The sequence below is a fragment of the Dipodomys merriami genome, unplaced genomic scaffold, assembly GCF_024711535.1.
Source record: "Dipodomys merriami isolate MVZ:Mamm:240054 unplaced genomic scaffold, mDipMer1.0.p SCAF_68, whole genome shotgun sequence".
Classification (NCBI taxonomy): Eukaryota; Metazoa; Chordata; class Mammalia; order Rodentia; family Heteromyidae; genus Dipodomys; species Dipodomys merriami.
Genome location: NW_027206268.1, coordinates 4,802,744 through 4,820,094, shown reverse-complemented (window position 1 = coordinate 4,820,094; position 17,351 = coordinate 4,802,744). Strand labels below are relative to the sequence as shown.

At 47.3% G+C, this 17,351-nt stretch overlaps 1 protein-coding gene across 3 annotated transcripts in view; it reads right to left on the bottom strand.

Moving 5' to 3' along the window:
* Nucleotides 1–17,351, bottom strand: part of Clstn2 (calsyntenin 2) — a 355,004-nt gene that overhangs the window by 47,964 nt on the left and 289,689 nt on the right. For all 3 annotated transcript variants that reach the window (XM_070005522.1, XM_070005520.1, XM_070005521.1), the window contains exons 5-8: nt 14,137–14,286; nt 7,986–8,171; nt 3,694–3,942; nt 1,774–1,895 (exon numbers count right to left, since the gene is read on the bottom strand). In XM_070005522.1, coding sequence (XP_069861623.1) covers nt 1,774–1,895; nt 3,694–3,942; nt 7,986–8,171; nt 14,137–14,286 — 707 coding nt within the window. The remainder of the gene's footprint in view (nt 1–1,773; nt 1,896–3,693; nt 3,943–7,985; nt 8,172–14,136; nt 14,287–17,351) is intronic.

The following is a 17,351-nucleotide window of genomic DNA, read 5'->3' as shown; positions in this document are numbered from 1 at the left end:
TTTTCTGCAAGCCGGGAAGACAGCCCTCACCCGGGGCTGAATCTCCCTGACCCTGGACTTCCCAGCCCCCTTAGCCATGTGAAAATAAATGTCTACCATTTAGGTTTCACAGCCTGGGTTAAAAAGTGTTTAAATTTTTTTTTAATGCCAGCCTGAACAGTCAAAGACTAAGGTAGAGCTTGCACAAGGAGAAGATGCAACAGTTTTGAAGGGTTTCATCAGAATTGCTACCAGAAGGCTGGACCTTGGTGTCTCATGGAGGTGAAGCTAAGGGAAGGAGGAGGTGGAAGGAGGGTGGGAGAATGCAGTTATAATATTCAGGGTGCCCAGGCAACTGAGGGGATGGGTGGGGTGGGAGAGAGGGGAGAAGGGCGGAAGAGGTGACATTGGTTGAGATGCATAGGACTCACAAACAGACATGTTCACCTGAAACACTTTGTACAACTACCTAAAGGTAATAAAAATAACGAAGAGTAGGAACAATTTGCATTACAGTGATAATTCTGATCTCTTACAAATTTCAAAGACTTTAAAATCGTAAGATGTGTTCAATTTTACATTCGCATGCTTGTCATCGATGCAGGAAGGGCAGAGGCCAACTACACTTTGCTGTGTGGCCTTGGACAAGCCGCTGAGCCTGGGCTTGCTCAGGTAGCCTGCCTGCCGCAGAGCAGCTCCCTCTGATAAGACCAGCAGAGTCTGAAAGGCATTCGGTGGGCCCCTCTGCCTTTGCTTAAGTTCCTACTTTGGGAACAGATTTCACTCTTGCTAGATTCTGAAATAGATTTATCTGTACAACCAGAATTCCTCTCATGCCTATTTTTAATCTCCAACTCTGCAACTTCATTTGCCTGTCCCCGCGCTTCTCCATCCCATCTCAGAAACCGCCGCGGGGTGTCTATAATTACTGCTACCAGTATGGCAATGTTCGTGTTTAAAAAAAAAATGTCCTCACAATATGGAATTTATTTTAAATCCCTTCAATTTGTATTATATATTTTAAAACATCTCATAAAAGCCATCTGGTACTTTAGGACATAGTTGTGAGACTGCTGAAAAGTGGTCTAAATAATGTCAAGATTTTCCCATTCCTACGGGATTTTCTTCCCAATGCAAGAGGACATGCATACAAAAAATGCATACAAAAAATCTGCTTGCCTTCTCCCCAGGATTCTGGGATCTAGCAGGATGAGGTTTCCTGGAGTGGTTAGACAGTTGCCATAGGATCTCCCAAACACTCATACCCTGAGCTTGACATCCTTGATTTCTGTTACACTCTGAATGAATCTTTGTGTAAGAGAATCCATATGTGTACTTTGGCAAGAACTTGCATCCCAGCATGAATTAGTTCCCCTTGAAATCAACACCCTGATGGTATTGGCTTCAAAGTCTTCAGGTCCCTGTTTTCTACTTTCTGATGCTAAAAGCAAGCTGGACCATCACCTACAGGAGGTGGCAGAACACTGAAAGGGAGGCCCGGGCCACTGACACCACCAAGATGTGCTATCAACACATGAAGGAGGCCTGGCAGCTGGGAGGCCTCACTTCCCACCAGCTCAGTACAGCGCATGCGGGCCGGTCAGCTGGCCCCGTGGCATCTCAGTTGAGAAGTTTGTCCTTCTTCTCTTTAAGGGAGCAGTTTCCACCCTAACTTCCAGATGCTGAGAGCCTTCCAGAGCTAATTTCTTTGAAAGCACCAAATCCTAGAGATACCTACCTGCCACCATCCCCGGAGGAGCTGAGAGCCGGGGCACGTGTGCCCGATAGTCTTACCTGATCCAGCTTCCAGTGGAACTCCGCAGGGCGAAAAGTGTCAGCTTGGTCGAAGTCCTTGCGCAAGAGGAAGACAAGGCGGCAGTTGTGCACGTACAGGGCATAGTGATGCCGGTTCATTTCTGGGAAGCACAAGAGGCCTTGGGCAGTGAGAGAAAGCTCCGCGTGCACCGGCCTGTGCCAGGGGAGTCTGCCTAATACCTCACGTAAGCATGGCTCTCGGGACAAAGCAATGGGCTCTCCTGCTTTCTTACAATGAGTTCTAATGAATGTTCTAGAACATTTGGTGGAACTCACTGAAATGGAAGGAAAAGATTTAAGAGAGAGCCCATAGCAAAACTTCTGCCCAGAGGCCAGCTGGGTTCTGGACTCATGTACTGCCTCAGCCCATGGGGCTGGGAAGGTGGCTCAGTGGTAGAGCGCTTGCCTTGCCTCAGCCCAGCTACTCAGGTTGACACGAATTTTTACCATAGTGTGGTCAGGGTTTATTTCATCACACATGACAAGGTGACCACAGTGTACATCTTTTTTTTTTTTTTTTGCCAGTCTTGAGGCTTGAACTCTGGACCTGAGCACTTTGCTCAAGGCAAGTACTCTACCACTTGAGCCACAGTGCCACTTCCAGCTTTTTCTGTGTATGTGGTACTGAGGAATTGAACCCAAAGCTTCGGATGTGCGAGGCAAGCATTCCATCACTAAGCCACCTTCCCAGCCCTGTATATCTAATTTATGTTCAGAGGAGTGAGCTTACTTGTAGCTTCTGGGAGGAGGAGACAATTGATTTTCCAGCATTAGATGGAATTCTGGGATTGTCCCACCAATGGCCTTTTCGTCCTCTGATACAAAAACTTCCTTTCTTGCTGAGGAAATCTCATGTCATGGACCCAGCCGTGAGGCCACTGATTGGCAGGAGAGGAGCTGCTTGTTAGGCCAGTATCAGAGACCTCAGTCGACTGTGTTGCTCACAGAGAAGTCTGTGAGGAGGCACAGGCCCCGAGTAGGTGACAGGCCCCTTGGAAGGAGCATGGCCTTGGATTCACAGACTTAGATGGAACTTTACAGATACTGGGGGAGTCCTTTGCCTGCTTGGAGTCTGCCAGATAGTCCTAACGTAGGCTAAGGCCTGAGGGAGACAATACCTACTTTACAGACTGGGAAAATGAGGCTATATAACGTAACCAAGTCATAAAGCTAATTAAGAGCTTTTTTTTTTTTTGGGGGGGGGTGCCAGCACTGTCCCTTAACTTTTTCATTCAAGATTAGTGATGCATTTCTGACTTTTTGATGGTTTACTGGAAATAGGAATCTCATGGACTTTCCTGCCCAGGCTGGCTTCAAACCTCAACCCTCAGATCTCAGCCTCCTGAGTAGCTAGCATTCATTCTGTGTCTTGAGCTGTGCCAGCGCCTGACATAATGGAGCATTTTTAACTGCCTAGCCAGCCTGACATAATGGAGCATTTTTAACCACCTGGCCAGCCTTGCCCAGGCTTAGACACACACCTCATTTGTTCCACTAATGGAAGCTATTTTCAAATCACTGTTTGTTCAGAAAGGAAGGCACTTGGCAGTCTTCACATGACATATTCAAGGTGGAACGCTGCTGAAGTGAGGATGAGGACTGGGTCCTTTCCTCAGGCCCCACCCTGCCTATAGTAGCCCCGAGGCATTCTTGGGGATGCTGGAGTTCTGAGGAACCCCGTTTGGAGACCACTGCTTTCTTCTTTTGCATTCTTTGTGTCTGGATCTCTACTTACCTTCCCCCTTCCCCATCTCCCCCCCCTGCACCAAACCAGCAAACCAGCAGCCAGAAAAGTAGAGAGCAGAGTATATTCTGAGCCCCCCCCCCCGGCCTCCCCACCAACACTCCTGGTTTCGTCCCCCTCCATTCTTGTGTGCGGGCGGGTGGCCGGAGACTCACCGGTTTTGTCTGAGTTGCAGAGGATGGTCTCCTTCTCTGCCCGCACGCCCGTGCTGGGGCCATGCTGCATCCACATGGTGATGGTGAACTGGTCCGTCAGGTTCTTGGGCACGATCCCGTCGGGGATCTTGGCACCCTGCCTGCCGTCAAACCTGAAGATCATCTCTCCACTGTCCACGAGCAGCCCCGCTGTCCAGTTGGTGGCCGCGCTGGGGGAGGGCAGGAGGTCGATGATGCCAGAGGAGGCTCCTGCAGCGGGGGTGAGAGGGGGACAGAAGGACCACAGGTCCTCATCAGGAGGCGGGTTTTCTTGCCTGGGGTTTCAGCTCCTGGGTCGGGATGTGCCATTTGGCCCTCAGGTTCAATGAGGCCCGCCCCTCACCCCGAGCCCCATGACCTGGGACAATTAGTGTCCTGCGAGTTCCTTATGTCTGCTTGAGAAGCCATTGGCAACTTGGGAGACAAAAGTGATATACACAGTGAGGCAGGGTGAAACCAGCCATGCCACCAGAAGAAGGTGCCAGAGGAGTGCCGAGTGTTGAGAGAACCCTGGTGGCTTCCATTAGTGAGAAGAAGCTGAGCTTGACTCAGTCGGGAGCCATTCTGCATCTCTGTAAGCATCCACCTTTGGTAAGGACTTTACTGTGCCTGGTGATATAACATTGGCGCTAATTCCATAGGCTAGTGAAGGAACTGGTTAGAAACATCTTCCAAACAGGTTTGGAGAGAAAAGTATTGAACAAGTACTAGTGTGGGCCAGGAGACATGAAAGAAGGTTTGAGAATAGTCCTGTCCTGCATATGTTTTCTTGTAAATACCTTCTATGGATAGAGTGGAGGTTTCAATTTTACTGTAATTTGTCTACAGTTTTAGAAGTGTAACTTTGTATTTCCCTAGGAAGCTTTCTTGGGCAGTGAGCATGAGCAGATGCCGGAACTGAATGAAGCACCTCTCCTCCTCTGTGCTGACGGCATGCAGATCGCTGGGGTCTGAAAGGCACTCATGGGTGTGTTTGCATTCTTCTATGGACAGAGTCCTCAGCACGTCAAAGTGGGCTGTGGATGACTGAGAGAGGACAGGGTGAAAATAGATGGAAGTCTCAGGGACAAAAATAATACACTTAAGGGACAGGCCTCATTCTGGTGTGCTTGCTGCACAGGAAACACACATGGAGCCAGTGTGGCCTTTAATGCCTGCAATCCTACCTACTTGGGAGACAGAAGTCTAGGGGAGTACAATCTGAAGCCAGCTGGAGATTAACAAGTATACCTTCTCCATCAATAAAAAGCTGGCTGTGGTGGTGTCCATCTGCCATCCCAGCAACAGGAGAGGCATGAGTAGAACACCATCACCAGGCCTAATATAAATGCAAGACACTATTTGACAAATCACTACAACAAAAAAGGATGGACGGCATGAGTCAAGTGGTAGACCACCTGCCTAGTGAGGTCACAGGGGGCAAATGTGTTCTGCCCAACACGGGAAGGGGCAGGAGTGTGTGGTGTGACCATTGCTTAAGTGATCCTGAAGAAATAAGCATGGGCCAAGGGAGGCCCATCGTTCACTGTTATCATCGTGACTCTTTGGATACAGCCCTTCACTGACATGTGCGTTCTCAGCCACTTGGCCTTTGGCTCTCTGAGTAAGGGAAGCCCTGGCTCTGGCTGGGGGCCTGACACTGTCCCCTCTGGAAGCCTCAGCTCTTGGGTCTTGAAGAAAAATCCATGTGGGCTATTCTGAGGGCATCAAATCTGGTGATGGAAATTCTAAGTGAGGACAAGCACTGGTAAGCTGCAAGGTGTGCTAGAAAACCAGAGACTCTCGTGGCTCGCAAAAGTCTGCCTCATAGCCCTTTTCAATTATGTCTGCCTTTTAGAAGACAGAGATGAGTAAAGCCAAGCAGCAGTGAGGCAGTGTTTGTCAAAGCAGTAAGTACATGATCATATGAGTGAATGAATGAATTCTCTGAAAATCTGGCTACTAAGTGTATAAACCCCAGCAACAGTGTCAGCTCTGGTCATCTGTAATTCTCTGACGTGTGAAGCACTTGATTTTAATAGCATGCTTGCACACTGTGGCCTGTACCTGAAAGGGAACTGTTCTGGGAGCTCTTGTGTTACCAACAGAACATGTGCTCCCAGCAGGGTATACAGGAGGAAGCAGCTGGCTGCCGGGAAGTGCCATGGTCCCCCTGGGGAGCAGCCTCTGACCTCTGAGTTATGGAAGGCATACGCAGCACACAGCATTTTCCTATTTTATATAATACGTACTGACGGAGGGTCACTGGAGTGAGCCTTCTCGTGGGCTGCTGTTGATGTCAACTTTGATTTGGTTCAGAGTTCTCATTGAGGGCTTTCTTGTGTTCCACACAGCGCTGCTGTGATTCTTTCTCTCTGGAAAGCCTGGCACCAGGCTGGTGGGTCCTCAGAAGAAGTGATAAGCCATTGACCAACATCTCCCTAAGCTGGCAGTGGGGCCTGGCTTAGGCTAAGTCTTGCCCACAAATAGAAGGAACATGGGTCTGGGGTTCTCTGCTGCCTCTGTGCAAGGCAGGATGGATAAACAGCATGAAGCAATGGACTGACTACAGGATGGATCCGGAGGGTGCAATGGATAAGACAGAACTTGATGTGCTGTAGGTGACTGTCATCAACGTTCCTGGATCTCTGCTCTTGCCTCCAGATTCCTAGCGTGGGGTGGTTGTGCCGCTGTCCAGCCAAGGTGCTCTCCATGGGTCCGTCACAGATTCTTCCTTCATCCAACAGCGGATCAACCACAGGTTCTTGCCTCTTAACTCTATCTTACACTCATCCCTACTGCAGCTCCCGTGGTTTGGAACCCGCTGTATCTCATTTAGGCTTGGTAATAACACCTTCACTGGCCCGTTTCCCTCCAAAGTCAATAAAGATTTGTAGAGTGCCAAATGCATGAATGCTGTGCACACATGTGTGTGTACTCATTCACACACACACACACACACACATGTTCATCTTCTATAAGTCACAGTACCCACACACAGGACTCAGGTATCCACCTCCCATGCTGGGAAGGTCATGGCCTGCATCTCCCTTCAAGCTCAGCTAGACCCTGGGGCCAGGGGTCCTCCATCTTTTGCTTCTGCCCTTTTCTGTGGTCTTTTCCCAGAGACTTGTGACATCAAGCAGGCTCGTCTGGCCACCAGGGTTACTGGGAAGCATTCCCCGGAGCGGTAGATGGTGCTTTTGGAAGGTAAGCCAGGCTTCTCTCATCCCCACGGCAGCTCCTAGCACTTGATAAAAGCTCTGTGTTGTGGTGTGTGTGTGTGTGCGCGTGCGTGTGCACAAGCATGTGAACTGCCTCTCCTTTCTGGCTGAATTAACATGGCTTTCAGTAAGGTGAGGCTGGCGGACCAGATGGCACGAGCTGCTCAGAGACCACATGTGATTTTGCTCCAAAGCTCCCTTCCCCAAGAACACCCTTCTCACCTCTCTGCCCCCCAGCTCTTCCCTGGCAGCATGCGAAATGAAGTCACAGGCAGGTGCCCTTGAGCCCTTCTGATCTTTAACAAGCTGATTCATCTTCTGCTCCTAACCTGGGGACATGCAGGAAACGACTCTAACCCACCACGGCAGCAGCAGGGGGGCCGCTTGACTTTTACTCTAGGCACACAAGGTATTCATTCAGAGTACCATGTCATCTTGGATGACTTCTGCATAAAAGATGGAAGGACAGGGCCTGAGGTATTTTTCTTAAATATCACAGGTCCTTGCTATCCTTTCCTTTTTTCCCCCCTTGTTTTTCCAAGAGCTGTTTGGAATACTGGAGTTGTTATATGTTGTTCCAGCCCCTCCAGCCTGGTGCCATGGACATTTTACTTCAGCTCTGAACTTCACCACAGGGGATGACAGGCCAGACTGCACATTCAGAAGCCTTTTCCTGAGGGGGTGCAGCCCCCTGTAGGAGTAAGGCTTTCATGGCTGGGAGTCAGATGGGAGTCCCTGGACTTTGGAGAAGAGGACTCACTGGGGTGCATGGGGAGGAACTGGGGAACATGGGAAGGAACATACTGGGAGAGGAAAAGAGGCATGTGGGCAGGAGGATGCATGAGCCAGGTACTGGGGTGCTGGGGAGGAGCTGGGGAACGTGGGGAGGGGGTCCCACAGCATACCCACAAGCTTGTCCTGCTCTGGGAGGCACAGCTTCCTGCCTACAGGAAGGGCTCATTCTCTTACTCTGGTAGCGTGAGTGTACCTTATCTGTAGATATGATTTCGGAGCTGTTAATTTAATAAATTCCAAGTGGGAGGCACCTACCACACAATTTCTGAAGGGACTTTTCAGAGTAGGTCTCGCGGTCGCAGCCCTTGCCGATGTAATTGGTCTGAAGTTCTGCAGTGACCTGTAGTGACGACACGGCTCCGTCACATGTCTCCAGGTGGATGCTGGGAAATAAGGGCACACTCCCCGAGCCCGGCTGGTACTCAATCCTTTTGGTCCAGTCTGCGTAAGACAAGGAAAGATGAGAAGGAAATTGGATACCGTCAATCCTGCTAGGACATTTGTTTTTGAAAATGTGAATTTCTTCCAATAAATCATTCATCTCAACAACTATACAAGGGAACTGTTGAGAGGATAATGGGAATTTTCCATTTGCTGATGTAAGGTTTCTCTACTTAAGAAATACCTGGGAAACGCAGCAAGCTACACTTAGCTGAACTGAATATACAACACACATACACACACACACATGTGTGTACCCACACACACCACACATGTACATGCCACAGACATTTACCAGCTCCTCAGTGTTGTGGGAAAAACAGAATAAGCTACCACATTCAGAAACATCAGTGACACATTTTTAAAAAGGGAGAAAAAAAGATTAGCACAGTTTTACACTAGCACTAAGATAAACAAAGCACTTGGACCTTGAAGCCATCTGGCATTTACTGGGGGAATCGGATACAGGAAGAAGAGCAGATGCCATGTCACTGTGACACTCTGGAGGGAGGAGAGGCTACAAAGCCAATGGAAAGCTGGGATGGTTGACGTGGATGGGTCCGGTTTCACCACCAAACATCAGTTCTGTTCCAAGGTCAAGTGCCATATTTATTTCTCTATTGTATAAAACCACTAATGTTTTCTTGGTTTCTATCTTTTATGCATTACTGATGACATTTTTTTTGAGTGTTGTTGATGTCACTCAGTTTCCCCATTGTGCCTCATGGCTTTTAAGAATGGGTGTGTCTCATTTCAGAGCAGGGAGAAGCCTGGGGCATTTGAGCAGTTTTTGGGATCAGAAAGAGGCACAAAGATTTCCCGACATTCAGCACTCTGACTTACTGAAGTAGGGCTAAACTTCTTGTCATTGCTGGTCAGTAGAGGGAAAAATAGTAGAGGGAGGCAATAAAACACTGGAAAGAAACAAAATCACAATCAAATAGCACCCCACAAGAACACCGAAATCAAGGAAAAGAAACAGCCCTCAGGAGCTGACCGATACCTAACAGCAGCGATTGAGAGTTGCAGCCCATTCTCGGTGATGCTCAATGACTGATAACTGTGCACTTGCATGGTGTGGCCGTGGGCACGCCTGTCTCCAACTGGTCATTCTGCGCATCTGAACTGAGGGGGTGGGTTAAGAAGGAGAGATGGGCTGCAGATGTGTGGAAATTGGCCCTGGAAAAGGCAGAAATATGTGTTTGGGGTACTTCGGAGCAGTCAGCTTCACTCAAGAGTGGTGGAACATTCCTGATAGCTATGCCTTGATCAATCCGTGCCCGGAGCCACCTCTGATAGGGTCACATGACGGGATGGTCAGCAGTATCAGCTGTGAACTCAAGAGTGTTAACTGCTGCTTGTCAGACTCCGGTGTGAACTCTAGTTCTGTACTTCTTCACTGTGTGGTCTTAGGAAATGACTGAGTTTCTTGAGCCTTACATTTTGTATGAACCAATGGGTGCTTTGCTATCTCTGAGAAATGGCCAGGCGAGGGAAAGACTTGCCGTCCAGGGTCAGAAAAGTCCTCCATAGGAAAACCTCTGAATCCAGGAAAGAGAACATCTGATTAATACGGCACCAGAGATTCAGGAGAGTGGCACGTGGAAGGGGAGAACTCCAGGGGTTCTTGAGGCCACAGGACTTCAGGTGGTGTGATGTAGGTAGAAAATGATGCCAACAGCAGTCGGCCTTGGCTTGTAAACTGAGGAGTCCAGCACGACCTGGGGAGTCTAGACATGAGTCAGGCTGAGAGAGGCTCAAGGGTATCTGCTGTGAGTCAAGGTCAAAGAACAACTCTGGGGCCAGATGACTGGCTTCTCACAATTCCATCAGGGGTCTCAAAGCCAGAGCCAGCTTTGCAATATGGCCACAGGAGAGGCAAGGAAAGTCCTAACAGCTCTGAACCCTGGGAGAGGAAGCAGGACTGGTACGGGGTGACACAATTTCCTGAAGGTCCCTCGGCGAGTCGCTGTGGAGCCAACTTTGCACCAGGCTGACTGGACTCCTTAAATCACACCTCAAGAAGCATTCACTGCTCTTCTCAATTCTTTTCTGTTCGCGTCTCATCCTGGGTCTGCAGCTGTATGATGGTGTATTCGTCTGGAGGGAGGCGGGAGGCACTGAGGCAGGAGAGGCATCCAGCCTGGGACCAGCTGGGGCTCAGAATGGCATGTGCTTGGTTGGTGGCTCTGTTGTCCTTGTCTTAAAGTTCTTAATAATTCCAAGATCAGGGTCTCCTCATTTCCACTTGTATCACCACCCACAGACGAAGCCGTCTGTCTGCCTTGCTAGTGGAATAAGCTTGGGCATGTTCCTGGACCTCTCTGAGCCTTGGTTTTTTCCCATGAGGGATTTTTTTTTTTTTTTGGCATTATTGGGATCTGCACTCAGGGCCTTGCCCTTGCTTGCTTCTTATGCTCATGGCTGATAATCATTTGAGCCCTACTTTCAGCCCCACTGTGCCGGTCATTTTGAACTTCTCTGCCCCATCTGGCTTTGGACTAGCTATTCAGCCTTCTGAAGAGCTAGGATTATGGGAGTGATCCAGTAGTGCTTGTTGGATGAGGATTTTAATGAGTTATTGTGAAAGGAGACCACAGAGTGTAACTGCTGGGAACTGAGGCTTTGGGAACCGACCCTGCTTCCGTGTAACATGTCCAGGGGGAGGGGAACAGAAAGGAGGGTGTTGGGGTGGGGGAGAGAGGCAGATCATTTCCTTTTCTCTGCCTCAGTTCCTTCATGCACACAGCGAAGTCTGAACTGTTTATTATAGGAGGTAATAAATGCAAACCATTTAGCCCCATGCCTGACACATAATAGGCACATACATCCTGAGCATTAAATTATTTGGCTTTCTTTTTTCCAATTAAAAACAATTACACACAGGCACCATTTAAAAAGAAACAAACTACAAACTCTCTGAACTCAATTACAAGTATAAGGAACCCTCCCCTCTTCTTTTATTACTGACCCTCTTCCATTTACTATATTTTATTTTCACAGAGCATTTTACTACCTTTTAATTCTGACTAAAATGAGATAATTAACTACAAAGGCAAAGGGAGGGGGTGGAAAGTGGCTCTGTGCTCACGTTCGGGGCTGAGCCTTGAGGCCTTGCTCTTGCTGGGATTCCGACAGTTGGGCCTCCTCTTCCTTCAGCTCCTGTCTGTGAATGAAACCTTTAAAGGTTCATCTCAGCATTATATCCCATGCCCACCTGGAGCAAGACTTGGATATCACCGTGCAGTGTCTGCCATGCAGTGAGTGGTTAATAATTAAGAGATAAAAGAAGAATCAGGGGTGCAAAAATTAGGATATTAGGATACACACACACACACACACACACACACACACACACACACACACACACACACGAATTCTGCCAAAGGGGGGGAAGAGTCCATAGGTCAGGACACCTGCTGCTGCCCATGTGGAATGGCACACCTAGCTTATCTGTCATACATCTAGCCCCTGGCCAGCTACTATGGGGAAAGCCTGCCAGGCACTGAAAGGAGGGAAGATTCAAAACACAGCTGGGGTGTGTGTGTGTGTGTATATACACATGCATACATGTACACACACACACCTCTCTCAACCTAGTTTGAATGGCTGTGGGTTAATGTATACAATGAAATTGTCTCATAAATGGCTTAAATCTTGGAGAGTTCTATATATTTTCAATCCTTTTAGTATCCCTAGATATTTTCAATAAATGTCAAATGAAATTACTTGAAAATTTCCCTCCAAGTTGTCTTGTCCAGCCAAGGCACTGGTAGCTCATCCCTGTAGTCCTAGTTACTCAGGAGGCTGAGATCTGAGAATTGTATTTCAGAATAACTCCTATCTCCAAATAACCAACAAAAAGCTGGAAGTGGAAGTAGATAGAGGTAGGAGGGCTGAGAGCATGAGGTTCTAAGTTCAAGCCCCAACACCAGCACGCACTCATTAAAAACACTGTTGCTCATCAAAGGTTCTCCAGTTTTCTAATGCCAGAAAACTGAAGCTTTGTGCCAGACCAACACGAAGGTTACTGCTTCCTTCATCTATGCCTCCTCCTGAGACCCACACCTTTCCCAGGGGGGAGCCCAGGAAACTGAGATGGCTTCTGGAATCTCAGTTTTCTGAAGCCCAGGTGCATCCTGGGGCCTTCTCTGTGGCCTGCCACTCTCCGTGTGGAGAACCAGTGCTGCCTTGTCAGGTCATGAAAAGGCGGCTTGCTAAACGTACTAACCAGGGCGGCTGACCCCTGCCAATCCTGCCCTGTGGAGGGTAGGGACAAGGGTGAGTTTTTGAACCGTAGCACTTGCTCTGGCCTGCAGACCAGGCCCAACCTCTCACTACCTGTTACATGTCTGCCGTGAATCAAGTCCAGAGATTGGGAGAATAATCACTTGGTCTACTTTAGAAGTTATCTGCTAGAGTCATTTTGTATTTGTTGAATCTAGTAAGCTTGTATTTATATCGTGTTGACTACTCAGTTTTTACTTTTAAAAATTATCTCATTTATTTCAAGAAGGGTCTTTCAGCTCAGCATTTCACAAAGTAGTGTTCCATGTCTGGCTGTGCAAACAAACCTCTGGCCCTTCACTGAGGGTCATTTGGAATATGCTGCTTTAAACACTATCTTAGCAGTTCTGTTTCCTAAAGCCAACTTCCAAAGCGCTTTTCAATCTAGAGATCCTTCAGAGCCTCGTGCCATTTCACCCAGGTGTTTGAAGGGCCATCGGAGCTTCTTGGTGCTGAGTCCGCATTCCACTACTTCCATCTTAACAGCCATCATCCCTTCTCACCTGGACCAGTTACCCTGACAAACTGCCACCTCACCTGCTGCTGTCCTTCTAAGGTATGCAATCACCACTGCCTAACCTCAGCTCTTCTAATTCTTCCAAGAAGTCCTCTGTGACTGCCACCAGCCCAGATTAGGTCACAGGCCATGTAATGCACATCCTCTATGTGGGTTCCCACAAAGCCTCTCAGATTCCCTTCTATACACAGATGTAAAGTCATAGCTAGCTTTAGGAGAGTTGTATGAAACACTCGTAGAGACACTTCCTGTCTCTACCTCAGCAGAGGCCAATGGGAAGTTTGGGTGGGCAGACTACATTGTCATGTAAGTTGGTGCCCAAATGCTCTGGAAATAGACAGACTTGGAAAACACCAGGCCAGACAATGCTGGACAGAAAACTCCCTCCACACTCTGGAGCCTCAGCAATTAGAAGACTGGGCTGAGAAATGGCCTACATCTGGTTGTCCATGATGCACATACACAAATCTCTCTGAAGCTTGAAAACTGTCCCAGTGGAGAGAGCCTTTGCACCCCACGAGTTCACAGGAGGCAAGGATATCAGGACTAGCAGACTCTCTCTCAAGAAGATCTACCTACACACTGGTCCAGCCTTCTTTGCTCCCCTTAGGTTAGACACCATCATCGTGAGCATTGGCTTTCTCATCACACCCTGAAAGATCTAAAGCAATACAAAATTCCATTTCTTTTGGGAACCATGGCTTCTTTCTTCCCGGAGTCAACCTTTCAAAGTCCTGTTTGTCCCAAGGCTGGGTTCTGAATCTCCCACCTGTTTGTATGAGCACAAGGTCCGGGACCATCTTTGCTCAGGTGTTCAGCAAGGGATGAAAACTTGGAATGTGCTCTGTGCCCTTGGGTAAAGCCAACAGATGCTCAGGCCGTTTTTACTGAGCACTGTGGGGTTAGTACTACTGTTTTGAAGCTGTCTCCATGCCAAGCCAGTGGGCACTGACATTAGTAATGTTGCTTCTGACAACCCCAACTGTAAAATGGGGAAAGCATCTCCATTTCTTGGATAAATATGTCTATTTCTTGTGGCAAAACAAGTACATTCCAGAAACCCTCTACTAAGAGTTGTGATGGTTTGTGACCGTATCCAGCACACTCTGTAGGCCAGGCCAGGCTGCCTTCATATAACAAGACTGGTAAGCCCAGGCCCACCTTGCCAGCCAGGCTTGCAGACTGGCTTCACGTCCACCTGCACCAGGGTGTCCTGAGCAGCGGGCTTCTGTCCACAGTCGTAGGCAGTCACCAGAATCTCGTACTGCCGCTGTTTGTCGTAATTCAGCTTCTCTGTGTTCCTGATGTTGCCTGAGGAACAAGAACATTTGAAGTCATTTCAGGTCAAGCAAACCATCCCACTTTTATTCAACATCCCTTCTCTGCTCCATCAACCCTGACAAGAATAAAATGACTCTGTTAAAAAGAAAAAAGAAATAAACAAGGACAAATAGAAGCCTGGCCTCCACCTGAGGCCACCATATGCTTTGATGGTGGCTTCCTGGAGCCACTGGCTGGAGCCACCTCTTGGTGTACTGGGGCTGCGAGGGGATTCCAAGCACACATCTGGAATCCAACTGGCCCGTGTTGATAAGTAATGGGCTTCCAGAAACTTCCCTCCTGAGGTGGGCTTGAATGGCTGTCTCTGATCGAGAGCAAAGACAGTACATCTTTCATGGAACTTCTGGAAAAGGATGGAATTCAGTAAGTGTCCTGACACGTATTTTTTAGCATCTGGGCTTGTCGCCAGGAGTGTTCGCTGCTTCTTCTCACATTATTTTGCTACCAAATAGGAAGTAAAATCAATAAGAAAACGTGTGACCTCCCCTCTGAAAGCTTCACAGAATAACAGATTCCTTGCTCAGAGGGAAAAAATTATTTTTTCTTCTCCAAGAAAGTCCAATGTTTTCAAAGTCAAGTGTATTGCTTTGTTCTTGCAAGCTTGATACTACCACTTGGAAATAAATATTTGATAATCAGAAAAAATGTATTAGACTGTTTTTGTTGGAATATGGTTTTGTTCCTAAGAAGAAATAATAACCCTATGCCCATTTAACATTTAATAAAAATGTTTAGTTCCATGAGAGTAAAGTCTTCCTTTGCTAGAATAATGTCTTTCTGTGTTTTTTTTTGTCTGTTTGATGGAGAGGGTGAAGGCAAACTAGAACTCAAACGCCAACTAGAATGCAAATCTTTTACCAGAAGCAAAATTAAGCATCTAAAAATTATAAAACAAGCCAAAATCTAGAAATAAACAAACACAGAATGGTTGAATCAGGTAGATACTTGCATTTCATCAAAACTTAAGGGAAATTACCTAGATGAGTTTTCTCCCATTGCAACTGATGTGTATTATTCATGCAATTGAAATTAACTAAAGGACGGGAACTGAGAGCAGAGCTTCAGCAAGGGGAAGGATCAAATAATACCTTAAAGGCCAGAAAAACTGAGGCATCAACCACCTAATACTCCTGGGACAGTGCTCATCAGGAACCACCCAGGTGGGAGTGACAGGATTGGGGACATGGAGGACCTTAGTGACATGGGTGGAATACAACGACACTCAACCTTAATGTCATGGGTGGAATACAAAATCACTCGAAACATAGGACCAAGAATTAGAATAAGTTGGTCCTGTGGGGATGCTAGTCCTAAAAGATAAAATATATGTAAACATGTAAACACACATGATCCCGTGTATGTGTGAGCGTGTGTGTGTGTAAGATATTGGCAACTATAGGGCCACTGAGATGACTGGAGATTGATAGAGAAGAGAATATCAGCGGGTGAATAACAATACTGCATTCATATTGCATCTGCAAATGATGAAAGCAAAATGAAGCTTATTGAAAGCTGTTGAGTATTAGGGGGTGGTGGGAATGGGGAAATTGAGAGCAGGCTGTGTCAATCTGAGGTACTGCATAGGCCTGCATGATTCACTATGGTGAAACCCCTTTGGACAATTAACACGTATGTGACGTGAATGTAGCATATTGGGTGTGGTTATGAGTGTCGGGGGGTGTGCAGGAGAATGGAGAGGAGAGTGGAAGGTGAATATGATCCCAATCCTTTATGGACATGTGTGAAATGGAACAATGAACCCACTTGTTCAGTAGTTTGGGAAGAGAAGATGGAGGGAATGAGGGAGCGTGATGGGGAGGGGTGACTACTCTGACCAAGAAGGACATGTCAAAAATAGCTCCCTTTATATAACTATCTTTTAACAGCATACAAGATGTGGAAAATTTGAGCCTACTATGTGCTCTGGGCTGTTTTCTAAAAATGCAACTGCATCTACTGATTGGAGGTGGCATTTAATTTAATGAAGTCAGGCAAAACTCCCTGAAGAAAAGTGGGTTTGATGTATTTCTGGCACTGTGTATGATGGTCAAAATTTCATTTCCCCCTGAATATTTGTTATTACACTCAGTCCCAGAGGACTGCATGGGTTTGGAGGGGTTCAGAAATGAGTTAGAATGCTCCCCGTGGATTCTCCTAACAAACTCCTTTGTAACTACAGTGGTTGCAGAGGAGGGCTCGGTGGAAAGTTTACTAAAACCATGAGTAGTCTGTTATCCACAGTGCCAAATTGAATTTTGAGCAAAAAGTTTGGACTTCTCCTTTCTTTAAAGGTAAATGGACTCTCAAAAGATAACTTCTCTTAGCAGAAGGAGACTTGGGGTTTACCATCTGTGTGACATTAAGCAGACAAAGGAAACACTATTGATTGTAGTAAGAAAATAAATACACACAGGGGCTGAGTCTGTGGCTCACTTTGTGGCAGCTCCCCTTCAGTAAACAAATCTTAATGAAACTGTTTGGGGAAACTTGTTTGCCCTCTCTACCTCCAGCAGCTTTGTGTGTGTGTGAACATATTTCAAAATAGAATCTGAAGAAGATGCCATTGTTGTGTAAATTAGTGTCAAATTTGGACAAGATACACATGGAACATGTTTTGAAGGCTCAGAGAAGCCATCCATCTTAGAGATGGTTGCCAGTGGGTCTTTTCCTACCATCTTTGGAAGAGTTTTCCTACTTAGGACCTTGTCAGATGATCTGAACGTACACGAAACTCAGGTAAGAGTACACAGAAAATGTTATTCTCTCCCCTAGCCTCTTTGTGAGACACCAGAACCTCATATGTGGTAGGCTGTTACTGTCAAGAGGGAAACTGAGGGCCTCCAGTTGGAAGAGACTCAAGTTAAAGACAGACCAGGCTAGCCAGGCATCGGTGGCACACACCTGTCATGCTAGCTACTCAGGAGGCTGAGATCTGGGGATCACTGTTCAAAGCCAGCCCAGGCAGAAAAGTCTGTGAGACTCTTATCTCCAATAAACCACCAGAAAACCAGAAGTGGTGCTATGGCTCAAGTGGT